The sequence below is a fragment of the Megalops cyprinoides genome, chromosome 20, assembly GCF_013368585.1.
Source record: "Megalops cyprinoides isolate fMegCyp1 chromosome 20, fMegCyp1.pri, whole genome shotgun sequence".
NCBI classification, from domain to species: domain Eukaryota; kingdom Metazoa; phylum Chordata; class Actinopteri; order Elopiformes; family Megalopidae; genus Megalops; species Megalops cyprinoides.
The window spans coordinates 28376542-28394068 of record NC_050602.1 but is presented as its reverse complement, the minus strand read 5'-3'; the positions used below and the strand labels follow the sequence as shown (position 1 = coordinate 28394068).

The 17527-nt window shown below is 48.1% G+C and overlaps 1 protein-coding gene across 1 annotated transcript in view; it reads right to left on the bottom strand.

The window, feature by feature from the left end:
• LOC118795371 (casein kinase I-like) overlaps window positions 1-7674 on the bottom strand; it is a 28893-nt gene extending 21219 nt beyond the window's left edge. The window contains exons 1-2 of the mRNA XM_036553813.1: window positions 7564-7674; window positions 1554-2298 (exon numbers count right to left, since the gene is read on the bottom strand). Coding sequence (XP_036409706.1) covers window positions 1554-1778 — 225 coding nt within the window. The 5' untranslated portion in view covers window positions 1779-2298; window positions 7564-7674. The remainder of the gene's footprint in view (window positions 1-1553; window positions 2299-7563) is intronic.
• Between the last annotated feature and the right edge of the window lie 9853 nt (window positions 7675-17527).

Below are 17527 nucleotides of genomic sequence, written 5' to 3'. Positions count from 1 at the left end.
ATGGATTTTAGTCGACTACGTTGATTATTCGCTGCACCCCTACACTTCATTACTGCAAAGTTCCCCTGTAGCGCAAAGTGCAACCGCTAGCAATGCACTGTCCTGTAAGGCCACCAGTGAGAGCAGCATCACTTTGGTGACATAAGAGGGATGCCAGACAGAACTGGACTCGAGAATAAAAATACTGACAGATGGAATGCTTCACAGAGGGGGAAAAAGCAACAGAGGATTTCAAAGATAAACAAATGAAATTACAGCACCAGCCTCAACGATCAGAGACCAGCCTCCGAAATCCAGCCTGACATTTACAGGCCTGAACAGATAACCATTTTCCATCTTCTGTTTGTTGGGGGAACAGTGTGCCGACGCTGCCTGGGAGGAGCCCCCAATGGGGTGCAGTTAAACACAAACCTGTCCCTCAGACACTTACTGCCCCCATAAAACAGGAGCAGAGATCTCCCCATTAAACGCTGCATCCTTCCACGCAAAGCTTAGGTCTCTAGTCTGTATCAAAATACGCCACACACACCAGTTCAAATATGAAAATGAAAAAATACACTCATCCTCTAATTGAAAGCTGCCAGCCTGTTATTTACAATTCCCCCTTACTTTATACAGTACAAAAATCTAAATTAAAATGACAATATAAACACCAGATCATTAATTAAGGTTACACGGAATCTGCCAGACTAAGCTGCTAATTACAGCCCAGCTTCTTTGCTCTTTTTTCCTGTGTATGGACTCCTACCGTATGGCCTCAAAAGCATACGTAGCATAGAGTATTTTAACCACACTTTCAACCCGCCCCATCAGCATCTGCAAAAGAAAGTGCATTTGTCACTCCGGAAAAACAGTACACGACACAGAGAAAGAGAGACTGAAGGATCACTGTCGTGTGCAGTTGTTCAAAATGATAAACCCAAACACTGACGCAGGCAGCATTCTGGGTTTCGGGAAGGACCCAGAGCAGCAGCTAGCAGTCACCCAGAGCCTCTGCATTACCCAATTATACGTCTGGCATTTCAAACAATAATCAGGAAGGTAGCAATCAGAGCCAGCCATCTGCAGAGGCCCTCCCCAGACCAGTCATTTCATGTGGTTACCACGACGCCACTCCAGGATGCTGCAAAAAGCACAGCCTGACCCCCCCCCCCCCCCCCCTCCCCACACGCCAGAGATACACCGGCCTGAACAAGCCCACTGTGCCTCCCTCCTGCGGGACGTTACATAACCCCACTCAGGGCCCGACCGCACAGGGAAGACAGACCAGCTTCCTCCCTGATTAATTAACATTAGGAGAGCCAGACGAGCCGTGCAGCTGATATCGCAGCACAAGCTGTCAGCATTCAGCCACTTCCTGTGTCACAGACAGGTGCTGCATCAACAGCACAGGCCTCATCAGCCACTACGCAACAGCTTCCAAGCTGCTGCAGACACTGCCAATCTCCTGTGTAACACTTTAAAGACAATGGGGGCGGGGGATGGGGGATGAGGAATGACTGAGATGCAGGCAGTCGCTGTGCCGTCGCTGTGCCGTCGCTGACAGGCCTTACCAGTTTGATAGCCACGTATTCGTTGGTGTACAGGTTCTTCCCCAGCCGCAGTTCCCCGAAGTTGCCGCAGCCGATCTTCTTTCCCACACGGAAATTGGGGCCGACCATGAGCACCCCAGAGTTGGTCCCTGTGCTCCGGCTCCCGTGTGCTGTCCTGCTCCCGGCCGCCCTGGACATCCTCCTGCCCTCCTCGGCCCCCTTCCCTCCTCTCTTATCAAAATCCATAAGCTTGTGATACCCTGGCCTCTCCACGGTTACGCTGCTGCCATGCAAACCAGGGGGCCGAAAACACCGCCACGGAGGGTGGGGGCAGCAGCTGAGAGGGGGGGGCTTTCTGTGCACAGACAGACAACGCACTAAACGCTTTCAGAAATAAAACTGGCAGTAACAGCAGCAGACGCAGCCAATGGCAGTTGCTCCTGGATGAAGCTGCTCTTTGTTCAGTGTGCCTTTATTCTGATCCTCCTGCGACAGACGCAGTTTTCTGCTGTTTAGCGCTTCTCCGCGTCCGCTGTCAGAGAGACATGCTTCTGCACACACTGCGCAGGTGGTGCGCGGTGACCAGACGCACACACTCCCGCACACGCACGCACCGAGTGGCCCGCTAGTGGCACCCGCGTGCCGGCCGGCAGCTCGCTCGCGCCACCCTCGGCGCCTCCGGGGGGTCGCTCCTCGCTGCGGCAGACATTCCCAGAGTTCCGATGCTCCCGGCACAGGTACAGCTGGAGTTCCTTCCACCGCGCTTCTGCGAAAAGCGACAGAAAAACCACATTCAGCAACTCTCTGTCATCACCCTACAGCTTGCAAAAGCCCTACATAAACGTCCTGCAGAAGTACTGACAAGCAAGCCATCCGCATGGATTTACTTTCAAAGTATTCCAGACCTGCCAGAGAGATCATTTCTGTATGTTTAAAAATGGCTTTGCCATCATGATACAAACATGAATACAGATCAGGTATCATTTAAACACTGACCAACTGCATATGGATGCAGTGTTTCCACTAAAAGGGCAAGGCGCTGATGCCAACCCAACACAGACAACTGCTGGGGAGGAGAGAACACTGATTTACTGATCTGGTTCAATAGCTAGGAAACAAACTGACACATAAATATAACATCTCATTTTTGTGCCAACTTCATTTATCCAACTGGCTTAAATACACATTTTTTGTGGCAAAAATTGTTTGTGGTTCCCGCATCTTGGATCGCAATACAATATTTGACACCAGCACAAAAGAGGGAGGAGAGACAGCTTACTGTGAGAGCTGAGCGGAGACGCCTCAGCCGGAGCTGTGCGTGTGAAAGGGTGCGCTTTCATCCCCACGAACTCCGCTCCAATAGCATGAGCCTTACAGCTAAGCAAAATATTCCTTTACTGCTGGTAGAACACCTGATTTCTGATACTAACAGTAATCTGTTACCACAAGGTCCCATGTTACAAGAAACAATGACACTGTATACAGACTGCAAATGCATTAAAATGTCTGAAATGTAACAGAACAGGAAAATGCTAACTGTTTCGGGGGAATGTTTTTGGGGATACAGGAGCAGCCGGAAGCTCACAGGGCTGTGCTCATTTCCCTCTTTGTCTGGTGATGATTAGATGGCAACTATGAACTCATTTGTAATTACATGTTAGTGTCACAATATGCTACTTTGTACTTAATTATTTGTTGCCCACACCAAACCTCAAAAACAGCTCACATGTGGCTACTGAAGTCAGGTCTCACCCCAAATCTCACAGATTCACCCTCCTTTCTGAGTTACTTCAGGAAGTTCATATACTGATTGTCTGTCAAAAGCGTGTACTTTTCTCAAACATCACCGCATTTACCAAATCCACCACACGGACAGATGGCAGGCCGACTCCACAGCTGATGCCATATCCACTGCAGGGGTTAATTGACACAGCCACTCAGAAAACTCCCCTGATTCTGGGTTTTTTCACACGGCCCCACTGTGCTACTGGGCAGAGGCAGCAGCTGTTCCCACAGGATGCCCAGGTACACCTGATCTGGCCTGGTCTGTGACACAGTCACAGCTGTGGAAGCAAGGATCTCTGAACGCTACAATTCAAAAGCTCATTTTGTGTTGGAAGGGAGTCGGTATTTTTAAAATTTAAAAGAGGGAAAATGTTATTAATCACATGTAATTGATCTCAAACCATTACTGATAATGAGACCTGTCCTCCCAGCCTGTCTGTGCAGAAGCAGCAGCCAGGACACAGCGTCCGCAAACACCCGGAGCACCCTGAGCAGCTCTCCAACACACCTCCGCACACAAAAAGGGCACAGCCCACCTGCCGACATCTCCACACACTCCAGCTGGCTGCGCTGGAAAAGGAATGAACTCTGGAAACGGACAAAAGAGCAAGGAAGAAAATTTTCAAGTCTTTAAAAATTAATACAATGAATAAATAACAGCAGCACAAAGCACCAAGAATCTATTTTAAGTTTAGCCAGGGAAGAGGATTCAGTGAAGTAATCAATATGGAGGGACAGGGTGGTGAGGACAATAAAGCATCTCCTCTCAGGAAGCATTATCTGCTGTTCCTGCGTGTCAGCTCTAAAAATACAGCCGTGTGGTGCGCGGTACCAGGCCCCGCAGCCCAGCTGTCCAAAGCACAGACCTGCGCAGACCTGCGCAACACATGGCTGGCCTGTCTGCACAGCTTTGCAGGCTGCTACCAGGGTCCTGCTTTCAGTAATGCCATTATAAAAACTAATAAAATGGTAAAAATACTACAAGAAATATGACTAGGCCAACAGGCCAAGCTTTTCATTATACTGAAAAGCACACCACACTTCCACACATGTGGCCTCTACACACAATTGCATTCAAACCTGCAGCCCGTCATATAGGAACCTACACCTTCACACAGACCTGCCTGCTGCACAGTCCCCCTCAAAGCTAACCCCCACATCACCTCCAGCCTACAGCTCACACTGATCTCAGCCTGCAGGAACTGCTGCTGCTCACACTGACCTCAGCCTGCAGGACCTGCTGCTGCTCACACTGACCTCAGCCTGCAGGACCTGCTGCTGCTCACACTGACCTCAGCCTGCAGGACCTGCTGCTGCTCACACTGACCTCAGCCTGCAGGACCTGCTGCTGCTCACACTGATCTCAGCCTGCAGGAACTGCTGCTGCTCACACTGATCTCAGTCTGCCGGACCTGCTGCTGCTCACACTGATCTCAGTCTGCCGGACCTGCTGCTGCTCACATTGATCTCAGCCTGCAGGAACTGCTGCCGCTCACACTGATCTCAGCCTGCAGGACCTGCTGGTCTCCGCACAGCTGGCAGCATGGGCTGAAATCACTGTTAGGCAGTCATGCCCCCACCTCCGCAGGGCACAGAGTTCTCGCTAATCCTAAAAGCACAGGTAAGAGAAGGCAGCAGGCTGCAGTCACTTTGGTTAAGTCACTCCTTTCTGAGGCTACTCCCTGTGAGGGCGTGACAGGCCTGTAATCCGACACTGGAAACGCATTCATGCCCGGGGGGGGAGGGGGGACTCAGGAAATCAGGCAGACCTTCTCTTCACTCATATTAATGTTACAAATGAAGAACAGAGCAGATCCTGCTGATGATGCTCGGACGGCATGGTCTTCTAGCTGATTTTAAAAGATATGATATATGCTGCAGGAAGTGTGGGCTTTTATTGTTGTTTCTCTGCACCCTCTACAGATCGTTAGACCTCATCCAAGCCCTGCCATTCCTTCCAGAGCTAAATTACCAGTCTAAATTAGAAACCTCTTTCATAGGGCATCTAAACACACCCTCTGATGTAACCTTTGCTTTCATCTCATTTCTGCCCCACTGAGGCTACCCCACCCCATATAACTGCCCATGTTAGACTAGGCGCAGCAAGTAACTGCCCCAAGACTTCTGCTTGCCGAACACAGTCAGTGAGTTTGAGGACCTGTACCTAATGGTTGGTATGGGGCTGTAGGCCTGACACATGAGGTAAAGGGTAACAACGAAAACTCTGATTCTTGACTTCCTTTGATCATGACAAGCAGATGTGGCTACATTACTGCACCTTATTAAAGTAACAGACCGGTCTTAATCTTCAGAATGGGTATACCATTAGAAACACCGGCCATCCCAGCTTGCATTGGACCAGAGTCTGTCAGCTCTGTCTGCAGGGGGAAACCGAGCCCCCGTAAGTCAGAGCTCAGCAGAGTGAGCCACGCGGGGACACGCGGGTTGGCCAGGAGCGGCTCCCCACACCCCCCTCAGACAGCCCGCCCCTCACCAGGCTCTCCTGTGCAGAGGATCCCATAGAGGGGAGAAAGCATTTAAAAATCACAGCCTGAGAGGGCAGCTCCACGGCAGAGTCACCAACGGTGAGGTACAGCCAACGACAGCTGTGAATTCTGGAGCAATGTTGAACTCATGGCCTTTGTGCTCTCCCCGAGAGGAGCGAGGTCCGAGGAGGGGGGCACAGAGAGCTCTTTCGGCGGAGGGTAAGCACCTTGCCAATCAGAGCGCCAGGAACAGGGACCCCTGTCTGGGTGCTGTGCCCCCTCACCCCGGGAGGAGCACCCACAGCCTCAGCTGCACCCAAAACAACGGGAAGTAGTCCAGATGTTTTCATGACATTTTCAAATAACTGACGAGTTATACAGATAACTACTACTTTATATCCCAATATATTAACATTTTACGACAAAAATGCAATTAGCAACATAATGGAAACAACATCTCCAATTACTTTTTTTCTTTTAAAATCCCGTGCAAACCAACAAAAGCAAAGAAACTGAAACAAAAAAAAAAAGAATTTTAAGTTCAAGTTAGCTAGACTACCAACCCAGCATGACAGATGTGAGGCTAGCTGGCTAACTCGGCTAGCCTGTTCGAGGTCCAGGGTATGATAGCCTAACCAGCTGCTTACTGGCCATCTCTCTCCGTTTCTTACAGATAATCAGCTAGCCAGCCGGCCAGCTACCACTGCAAGCTTACTTAGATAGTTAACCATAGCTAGCTCGCTGGATGCAGACGAAAACGTAGTTTCAGTTACAGCAATGTTAAGATTACAACTAGGCAGCTGAAAAAGAAATAAGATCATTTCTGAAAACCAAACTGTGTAGGTGTGTAGCTAACGCTAGCGGTATCTCGCCATCCATACTGGCAACAGGCAATTAGCTATCGAAGTAGACAGAATTAGTTAAATTCGCCAATAAATTAACTATCAGACTCCAAATTTACCCAAGGTTACTTACCTTAACTGAGTTAGCAACATCTGCTTATCTAGACATTCTATGTTAGCTTCACATTTTCCCCTCTTGAAAACTGTATTTCATCGGCTAGATAGCCAACTGGATGGGCCTGGCCACCCAGCGGGCCCCGTCTCGCCATAGACTGATCCATAGCGAATAAAATGCAATAATATGCGAACAAAATGCAAATAAAACGAGAATAAAATGCTGCAAGCCCGGGGGACTAACACAGCTGCACATTTCTGTTTACAAATCCTATCTGGTCCAATATCCTAGCCGCTTAGTTAACTATGTCATCACAGCCAGATAGTTAGCTAACCTATCCAACGTTAGCCATTGACCCAACTTCCAGATCGACTCCTCAGAGATCAAATGAATGTTAATTATAAAACAATCCAGCTTTTCTATTCTGGTTAGCTGTCGTTAACTAACGTTGCTAGCTCTTTCCCTCTCCTTTCCGTGTGGCCTGGCTAAGTTAGTTTGAACTGGGGATATCGCTATCTATAGCTAACATCACATTTTCATTCAAATCATTTAAATAAATGGCCAGCAACCCAACCAATGTGACATCCATACTTTACTCATCAAAACAGATAAGAACCACACTTAGGTGGTAAGTCATATTTTTCGCATTTTAACGTTAGCAGCACATCCATAGCCAGCCAGCTAACATCAACTGGGCAACTCCTTAATCCTTACCACCCAAACCCATTTATTTAATCTCAACGAATAATTTTCGGAAAAATACAATCCAACATAGTGTTGGTGAACAGAGGAAACCCTTTTACCTGTTCAGATGTGTTTTTAATGTATGTGAATTCCCATTTCGCGGGATTTTACGGAAAATGTCTTGATTTCATCTCCTTCTGCTGTCTCCCTCCTTGCTGTTGTCTCTTTAAGCCTCCCCGATCAGCCTGCGAGCTCTCGGCGTAGCGCAGCGCATTCATCCCACCGCTACGCTGCCAAACCTGCGTGTGTGCGGTTCAGAATACATTCCCCGGAAAACAGCCGTGCGCAGCTACGGAGACTCCTGGAAGCGGCGTGCGGTGGGGGTGCAGGGATCGGTTTACGGACCCACAGGGTCTGCACGCAGTTGTGGCTGTTATTGGTATATGCATTTATCACCATATTCCCACCAAAACGCTAAGTAATTCAGGTGTGCTCAGTACTTATTCTCTTTAAGTGCTTAGGAACAGTTGCAAAAGTGGGTTTGCCCTTAAAATTACTGACACATAGGAGGCTGACTTTTGTGGCATGGCACAAATAGAGATGTTACTTTAATATCAGAGTTTATAAATATTGCGCAGAAAAGGCACACATGCGATCTGTAGAGGCATTGCTACAGTGTGAGTGATAACTGTGCTAAGCAGGGATTTACGTGGTTATGTGAAGCTACAAGTCATTAACAAGTAATAATTACACATTTTCAGCAGCAGAACATCACATTGATAGAGAAGAGTTCTTGCAGCCTGATACTTTTGTCATGGATCTGAAAGAGAGGGTCCATTTTCTCTTCAGAGGGTAAGAGGAGAGACCATGAAGCTGCACGAAGGATACGCGATACACTGGGCGCCCTTGCTGTGCTCCAGGCTTTCAGAGGAAACGCTGCACAGTTCGTTCAGTGAGGCTTGGCTTCATGTTTATATCAGTAATTTTAATGTCAGATGAAGTTTGCAAGTGTTTCTATTGATTTATTAAGAATAGTATGTTAGCTAATTGAATAATATGGTGTTTTGTACACTGACAAAGTTTTTTTTTTGTTTGGAGATAACATTTATTTTGGTGCTAAATGTTCTGGGTTAGAGTGATACTATGCATATGAATTGATGTAGTGTAACAGGAGAGTGGTGGCAGGCCTGTTTGGCAGTGAAGGTGTTAAATCACTTCACGATCGGAAACTGGTGAATTTTTGCATATCAGGGCAGGGATGCACTACATGCTATTATCACGCTAGCTGGCTGGTAAACAATTTTGCCAGCAGACTATAAATAAAAGACAGCTAGTTAGCTAGAAAGCAAGAGTAATCCACTATCAGCCTTATCTGCTCGCTAACTGGTTAGCAAACTCGGTCAATACTGAAGCTTATCAGCAGGTTTGCAAGTCCGAGTTTATCTCACTGTCAAAGGATACAATGGCACACTGACATTTATTTATGAAAACAATAATGTTATATATAAGCTGGTTGACATGACTGACAACATGACACTTGTTGATCAATTGGAAACCGAACTCTGTGTCCTAATCCTTCTCAGGGTCATTATGGTTATATCTGTAGGAAACCCCAAAAGGGCCTAAATCTTAGCGTTTTGTAAGTATGGGGTATGTCCTGCCACTCATAAGTTGGATGATGAATACTTCACCTTGAGTGCAAGTTTTCCTGGAATATGTGCTTTAACAACTAAATCTGTTTATACATATCTTTTTGCTATCAGTGGCATTACTCCTACATAGAGGCTTTTAGAACAATAAAGGGCGGATTTCAAATATTCATCGTTTTGGTTGTAGTTTGATTAACTGTGATGGTTGTTATAATCAGTCTTTTAAAAACCCAGAGATGTTGAAATGAGTCGTCAGTGTGAAATAAACTTTGCATCACTTTAGTAGAGCACTTTAGTAGAGCAAAGTTGGGTACTAGTGATGAGGGGATTTAACACAGTGAAAACTACAGGAAGAGAAACAGGGAGAGAGCCCACGGGCGGAGCGTGCCGAGCAGCAGCTGACTGCCCTGCTCTTCCTGGACGCCGTGCCGCCAGCACATCACTGCTCTCCATCTTGGGTTTTCACACCCAGTCATTTCTAACCTGGCAAACTGTACAGGCAAACAGTCCATTACATCACACTATATTTACATAGCAGATGCTCTGTTCCAGAGAAACCTACAGAGCTTATGATATTCACACACTATCCATATATACAACTGGATAACATTCCCTCAGTGGTCGGCCATGATCTGCATGGTGAAAAGCGATAGGCCATCAGCTGGAGACCTGTTCAGTGCTCCCCTTCCCATTGGCTGTTACTCGCAGCGACAGAACAGCTGCAACCTCCCCTCTGGCCAGAAAGAGGATTTTGTTGCTCTAGTGTCTAATTTTGGAACAAAGTTGATGGGTAGTTGAGGATGAAATAATGGTGCTCCTCTACTGAGTATTTATGACAGTCTCACATAATTATGAAAAAACTCTTATGAGACGTTGTAGAGTTCTGTGATGTGCACTTTCAGGGTCATCAATGGAAACTTTATGATGAACAATGTGCTGCTTGTGGGTGAGGATGTGGTTCAGAAAAAAAACTAGTTAGCTAGCTGGCAAGCTAGCAATATAATACATACTTCACAATCACAGAGTTATATTGTATGGAAATTCATATAAAGGGAGAAACAAGGACTGCATGAATATAGACAAGCGCTTGCTGGTGCGGAACTTGGAGAAACAACCAATGAAAATGCAGACATTAAACAGGACCAATCAGGACACAATGTGGTTATAGGCCAAAGAGGTGGCTTTTATGTAACCAGCAGGTATTCTGCAGCCATTTCCTGAAGAATTAGCGCTGCAGTCACAGTTAGAGCTGAATAAACTAAAGTCATTAACCAGGGAGATGAGAGCCGGCAGCTGCAACTCCCTCCGAGGTTTGCTGTGGTCAGTGCTGTTAGCGCAGACGGGTGGTAAGTATAGAGGGACACCAATGTCACAGTACAGATTTATACTCTCTCATGTTATTATTTAAACTTTTTTACATTAGTCATATCATTCAAGCTATGTCTTTGCTCAGATTTCATTATATTCTTTAAAGCTGTTTTTTGATGTTATTTACATTGCGTCAGCAGGGTGTAGTGTATTAATTCCTGAATAGAAAAAGATTAAATTACCCATGACAAACAAAACCATTCTAATTATTTGCTTATAATTACTAATTATTACTCACTATTTATTACTATTTATTATGTTTACTAATTATATTCATTTTGATTGATTCAGATGAGTTAATTATTAATTACATTGAACTCAGTGTGAAATAGTGGTGCTCTGGACTAATTAAAGCCAATTATTTATAAAGGGTTTAAATTAAAGTTAAAACTGAAGATAGGCCAGCACTCTGGAGGCAAATCTGTCTGTCACAGTCCTGCAGTGTTTCAACTGATGAGGTATGTGCATGTGCGTGTCTGTATTTGTGTATGTGTGTGTTTGTGTGTGTGTGTGTGTGTGTGTGTGTGTGTGTGTGTGTGTGTGTGTGTGTGTGTGTGTGTGTGTGTGTGTTTGTGTGTGTGTGTATTAACACAGACAGCTGCAGCACCACTATCACAATGTTCCGGGACGAGAGGTATGTGGGACTGGGTCAGAACTTCTCGCTGATGTGCGAGTTCATCTGCATCCGGCCCTCCATCCGTCTGCAGTGGTACAAGGATAACCAATCACTGTCCAGCACCAGCAGCAACCAGCCCACCTACACCCTCCCCCTGCATGTGACCGGCGCCAGGCAGAACCACAGCGGCATCTACTACTGCCAGACCCAGCCGCCCGTCGCCACCGGCAACAACATGGTCATCGAGGTGGTGGGTGAGTCCTCGGCAACCTGCCCTAGAGTAATGCCGGGCCTGTGATATTATGCAACGTAATCAGAAGTTGATTAAATGTGTTCCATGTAGATTAAGTTCAGTATTCAAATATGTTTCTGCGGTGTGTAAATCTATATGGTCGTATATGTTTTATGATGATGAAGATTCTTCTTTTATTGTTATAAATCATTAATTTAATGGGTGAGTGGTTAAACTGTCCCTATGATTCACTAGAACGGGGGAGACAGTAGTACCCCAAGCTGTATCACCCCAAAGGAATAAAGACCTGGGACCCCGAGTGAAGCTCACACGCTCGCGCTGCAGGGCTCGCGCTGCAGGGCTCGCGCTGTCCGTCTCAGCTCTCACCCCTCCCTTTGCTCTCAGACCTGGCTCTGCATGTGTCCCACACGCTGGTGGAGCTGCTGGAGGGAGAGGCGCTGGAGCTCAACTGCACGGCTGTGTCTCCACTCAACGCCACCCTCTTCTGGGCGCGAGGAGACTGTGTCGACGGCCACAATGTTAGCAGCCGCAAGACGCTCCTCCTGTCCCCCGTCAGCGTGCAGGACAGCGGTGACTACCACTGCTGCGGCTCCATCCCAACCTTCACCCCCCTGCGCAAGGCCAGCAGGGTGCGGGTCACGGTCCACAGTGAGTGAGGAAGCCCTGGCTGCGTTCAGCCCTGCTTTCAGGCTGCGTTCAGCGCTGTGTTCAGGCTGCATTCAGGCTGTGTTCAGGCTGCATTCAGGCTGTGTTCAGCGCTGTGTTCAGGCTGCGTTCAGCGTTGTGTTCAGTCTGCGTTCAGGCTGCGTTCAGTCTGCGTTCAGCGTTGTGTTCAGTCTGTGTTCAGTCTGCGTTCAGGCTGCGTTCAGCGTTGTGTTCAGTCTGCGTTCAGTCTGCGTTCAGCATTGTGTTCAGTCTGCGTTCAGCGCTGTGTTCAGTCTGCGTTCAGTCTGCGTTCAGCGTTGTGTTCAGGCTGCGTTCAGCGTTGTGTTCAGGCTGCGTTCAGCGTTGTGTTCAGTCTGCGTTCAGGCTGCGTTCAGTCTGCGTTCAGCGCTGTGTTCAGTCTGCGTTCAGTCTGCGTTCAGGCTGCGTTCAGTCTGCGTTCAGCGCTGTGTTCAGTCTGCGTTCAGGCTGCGTTCAGTCTGCGTTCAGCGTTGTGTTCAGTGCTGCGTCTCAGCTCTCACCCCTCCCTTTGCTCTCAGACCTGGCTCTGCATGTGTCCCACACGCTGGTGGAGCTGCTGGAGGGAGAGGCGCTGGAGCTCAACTGCACGGCTGTGTCTCCACTCAACGCCACCCTCTTCTGGGCGCGAGGAGACTGTGTCGACGGCCACAATGTTAGCAGCCGCAAGACGCTCCTCCTGTCCCCCGTCAGCGTGCAGGACAGCGGTGACTACCACTGCTGCGGCTCCATCCCAACCTTCTCCCCCCTGCGCAAGGCCAGCAGGGTGCGGGTCACGGTCCACAGTGAGTGAGGAAGCCCTGGCTGCGTTCAGCCCTGCTTTCAGGCTGCGTTCAGCGCTGTGTTCAGTCTGCGTTCAGTCTGCGTTCAGCGTTGTGTTCAGTCTGTGTTCAGTCTGCGTTCAGGCTGCGTTCAGTCTGCGTTCAGCGTTGTGTTCAGTCTGCGTTCAGTCTGCGTTCAGTCTGCGTTCAGTCTGCGTTCAGTCTGCGTTCAGCGCTGTGTTCAGTCTGCGTTCAGTCTGCGTTCAGCGTTGTGTTCAGTCTGTGTTCAGTCTGTGTTCAGTCTGCGTTCAGCGCTGTGTTCAGTCTGCGTTCAGCGTTGTGGTCAGTCTGCGTTCAGGCTGCGTTCAGTCTGCGTTCAGCGTTGTGTTCAGTCTGCGTTCAGTCTGCGTTCAGTCTGCGTTCAGCGCTGTGTTCAGTCTGCGTTCAGGCTGCGTTCAGCCCTGCGTTCAGTCTGCGTTCAGCGTTGTGTTCAGTCTGCGTTCAGGCTGCGTTCAGGCTGCGTTCAGGCTGCGTTCAGGCTGCGTTCAGCGCTGTGTTCAGCCCTGCATTCAGGCTGCATTCAGCCCTGTGTTCAGGCTGCGTTCAGGCTGTGTGAATGTGAATAGTGAGTGTTTTGGCAGGAGGTTTGCTGTGTGATAGCCTGCAGCATGTTTGCTAACACTGGGCTCCTGTTTCTCCCCCTCAGGGTGCGGCTTCCTGCCCCATCAGCTGCTGCTGTATCTGCTGTCCAAAGCCCTTTGTGCTGCCGCTGTCATGCTGCTCGTGTTGTGCAGGGGGCGCTGTAGAGCTGTAAAATCTTCCAGTGCCTAGAATAGTTTCACCTGCACACACACACACACACACACACACACCCCAAAACACAACAGAGAGCAGAGACTTTCCGTTTCTTCCGTTCATTTCTGTAATTAGTTTAATTCTGCTGTAAATGTGTTTTATTATGTATAGAATTTGATCTTGACATTTATTGTTGCCATTTTGGAAAAATGTGAAATGACATTTTCTTCAGATTGTGATTCAAGAGTGTTTTGTCCTCCTCAGCACTGCACACCTTCAGCACTGCACACCTCCTCACTGCACACCTCAGCACTGTACACCTCCTCACTGTACACCTCCTCACTGCACACCTCAGCACTGCACACCTCCTCACTGCACACCTCCTCACTGCACACCTCCTCACTGTACACCTCCTCACTGCACACCTTCAGCACTGCACACCTCCTCACTGCACACCTCAGCACTGCACACCTCCTCACTGTACACCTCCTCACTGCACACCTCCTCACTGCACACCTCAGCACTGCACACCTCCTCACTGCACACCTCCTCACTGTACACCTCCTCACTGCACACCTCAGCACTGCCCTGCGTACTGACTTGGCAATGCATGACCACACACCGAAGACATGCTCAGGTGAAAGGTGCTGTAGGGCTGCACTCACACCTGGAAGGCAGGTGATGTTTCTGGGACTTAGTTTCATAGTTCTGTTTAATTCATTTTGAGCGGTCTTTAAGCAATGATAATGTTACTGTGCTGAGCACCAGGAGACCACAGTTTGGGTCCTTGTGGTTTCATAGTTTGAAATGAATTATCTGAACCTCTTCAGCCTATCAGCCATTTTGTCTCCACGAATTGATAATGAACACATACATTTTCAACCACAAATGACCAACTACTGGAATCATGACAGTTTTTATCCATTCAATTCATTGCAGAGACTAGCGTTTCTTCTTACTTCCACTAGAGGGCGAATTTAGTCCTTATTTATTTCTAAACAGCGATCGGTGACTTATCACCGTCAGCACTGGGTGGGGTTTTAGTTATGCAATCACCCTTGAGTGTTTTTACTTGTTTTATGTGAAAAGGAAAACAAAAAAAAATTGACAAATTGTGTTGAAAATTATAAAACAAGAATTTATTTTGAGACTTCAAACACAACTCTCAAGCACGTTAGAATTATGTACTACACTGAATATCACTGTAATTAAAATTATTTTATGCCACGTAGCTACCACCAGTGGCTATGTGGAATAAAATAACTTTAATTAATACCAAGAAGATGTAGTCACCGCGTAGCTACGACACCTTTTTCTCACCAATAACTCCCACCGTGGCAAAAATATTTAGGAAACTTTAAAAACAATTACGAACAACTTAGCCGTTATGCTTGTCTTTCAGTTTGGACATAAAATGATAAGGTGCTGTTTCCCCGTTTCCATGGCCACAGTTGATTCGCCGGTACGTACGCAGCAAACACCGCATGCGGGGCAAGGTTAGAAATACCGGAGGCATCCGCAGAAATACACACCGCCTAAGTATCCCTCACCGACCCTCCCAAACGTCAATCGTGCATGATCCTCTACAGACCTTTACAGAATAGGGCCGTGGGGCGATGAGTATCCCTCACCGACCCTCCCAAACGTCAATCGTGCATGATCCTCTACAGACCTTTACAGAATAGGGCCGTGGGGCGATGAGTATCCCTCACCGACCCTCCCAAACGTCAATCGTGCATGATCCTCTACACACCTTTACAGAACAGGGCCGTGGGGGCGATGAGTATCCCTCACCGACCCTCCCAAACGTCAATCGTGCATGATCCTCTACAGACCTTTACAGAATAGGGCCGTGGGGGCGATGGGCGGTGTGCCCCACGCGCCAGCCAGAGCCACACTGAGGAGAGAAACTCAGAGACTCAACCAACCCATGTGATCCAGCAACACAAAGAATATTCTCTAAGCCAAATAATGCCAGGCAGGCAGCAGTATGACTAGCCTGGTCAGTGTCACAGATTATATTGCCTAAAATTATATTGTTGCAGCCAGTGATATAGTGTTCATGTTTTTGCAAAATAGCACCATCTTCTGGTGGGGCCCGGCCCTATCGGCCCATAATATTAAAAAGCGTCGCTGAAAACCAAAAATCATACCCAACCCGAAATGCACCAAATTGTCGATCATCCAATTTAACAAAAATAAAATGATGACCTAGACTTCACTCGCCAGACAAATTACTCTTACTTCCCGTCTTTCAATCAACACATTGGTGGATGTGGTGTTGTCGAAAAGGCGTCTGGACTTCGGCTGCGATCCATCGGTCATCGTAAGGCGCTGCGTTAACGCCCCTGCAGATGGTTTTGTGCAGATAGATCTGATAGACCTGAAGCTGTACCACCGGGTGAGGCTGAAGCAGCGGCAGTTTCGAAGGGCTTCGCCTGGACTTAGCGAAAACCCGGGGTACAGACGCTGTGACGCAGGCGGATTCATTTCTCATGAATCATTCCGTGCTTTAAACATCACAGATCACACAAACTGCATTAGACAACGTCAATCTCTCTGCAGAATCTGTAGTATCCACCCATCAGAGCCGAACAAAGCATCGCATTGACTTCTACTGAAATCCATTTTTCTAATAGATTTCAATAGGAACTCAGCTGCCAAAGGCCGACTGGGACAAGCGAAGGGAGTTTTATAATGTTCGATAGGTGGCGCAATTTCGCCAAATATTTCAAATCAAAACGACAACAGTGAGCGCATACAGCGCTGCGTAACATCCACGCATTTAAATCTATGCAACAAGTAACAGTATGGAGTATTTATAAAAATATTCTTCAGGCAGGGTTTCCTGCTCCCTCGGGCAGCTGCAGCAAGGAGAGCAGCTCTTTAACACCCGAATGAGAAACATTACGCCGCTGCCATGACGTCACGCCGCAGGTTTTTGTGGAAATTGCTGGATTTGCTGCCCTAATTCTGCTCGAAACCTGCTGCAGCAGAGGGCGCAGACATTCCGAACATCAACACATCAAACGTCAAGCAGTGACAAAACAATGATTATGTATATAATCCAATATTGATTTTTATCGATTTAAGTGTCAGCAGCGTGGTGTTTCACATGCTGAGCGGGACTCACTCCTGCAGGGGGTCTGTAGCTTGGCGCAGCAGGCATTGGCAGGTGCGCAGGTATTGCAGAATTGGGATAACAACCTTTAAACGTGTACCTAATATGTTACTCTATGCTCTTTTTACTCGGGGTCAGTTCGTATTATAGAAATGTTATGAAACATTAATATACCCATGAATCACTGTGTTAGCCCATGACCGGTGCTGGTTCTCCGGCAGTACTGGGCGGAGTGGGGGAGAGGCCACCTGAGGGACAGGGTCACCTGCGCTGTCACTGGGGGTGTGGACACCTGCACGTGCCTGTTCACTCACCTGGCAGGTATCTGCTCCACACGTCTGCACACACACACACACACACACACACACACACGCACACACACTCACACACACGCACACACGCACACACACACGCACACACACACACACACACAGCAGGGAGGAATGCAAACCCTCCTGAAACCGCCGGAGGGGTGTCGTCAGTGCAGCCCTTGCATCAGTTTCATCGGCGACTCGTCATTTCCCGTTCACAGGTTAATGCACGTTTCCACTGTCTGCTGCTCCACCTCAGTAAGAGCGCTAACACAGGGCGCTAACGCAGGGAGCTAACACAGAGCACTAACGAACAGCGCTAACACAGGAAGCTAACGCAGGGAGCTAACACAGGGCACTAACGAACAGCGCTAACGCAGAGCACTAACACAGGGCGCTAACGAACACGCTAACGCAGGGAGCTAACACAGGGCATTAACGACACACATTAAAGAGAGATGAGAGTGGAAGATAGGGGATGGCTGTGGGGTAACACACTTGACTTTGGTGCAACAGGAGTGTGTGGAA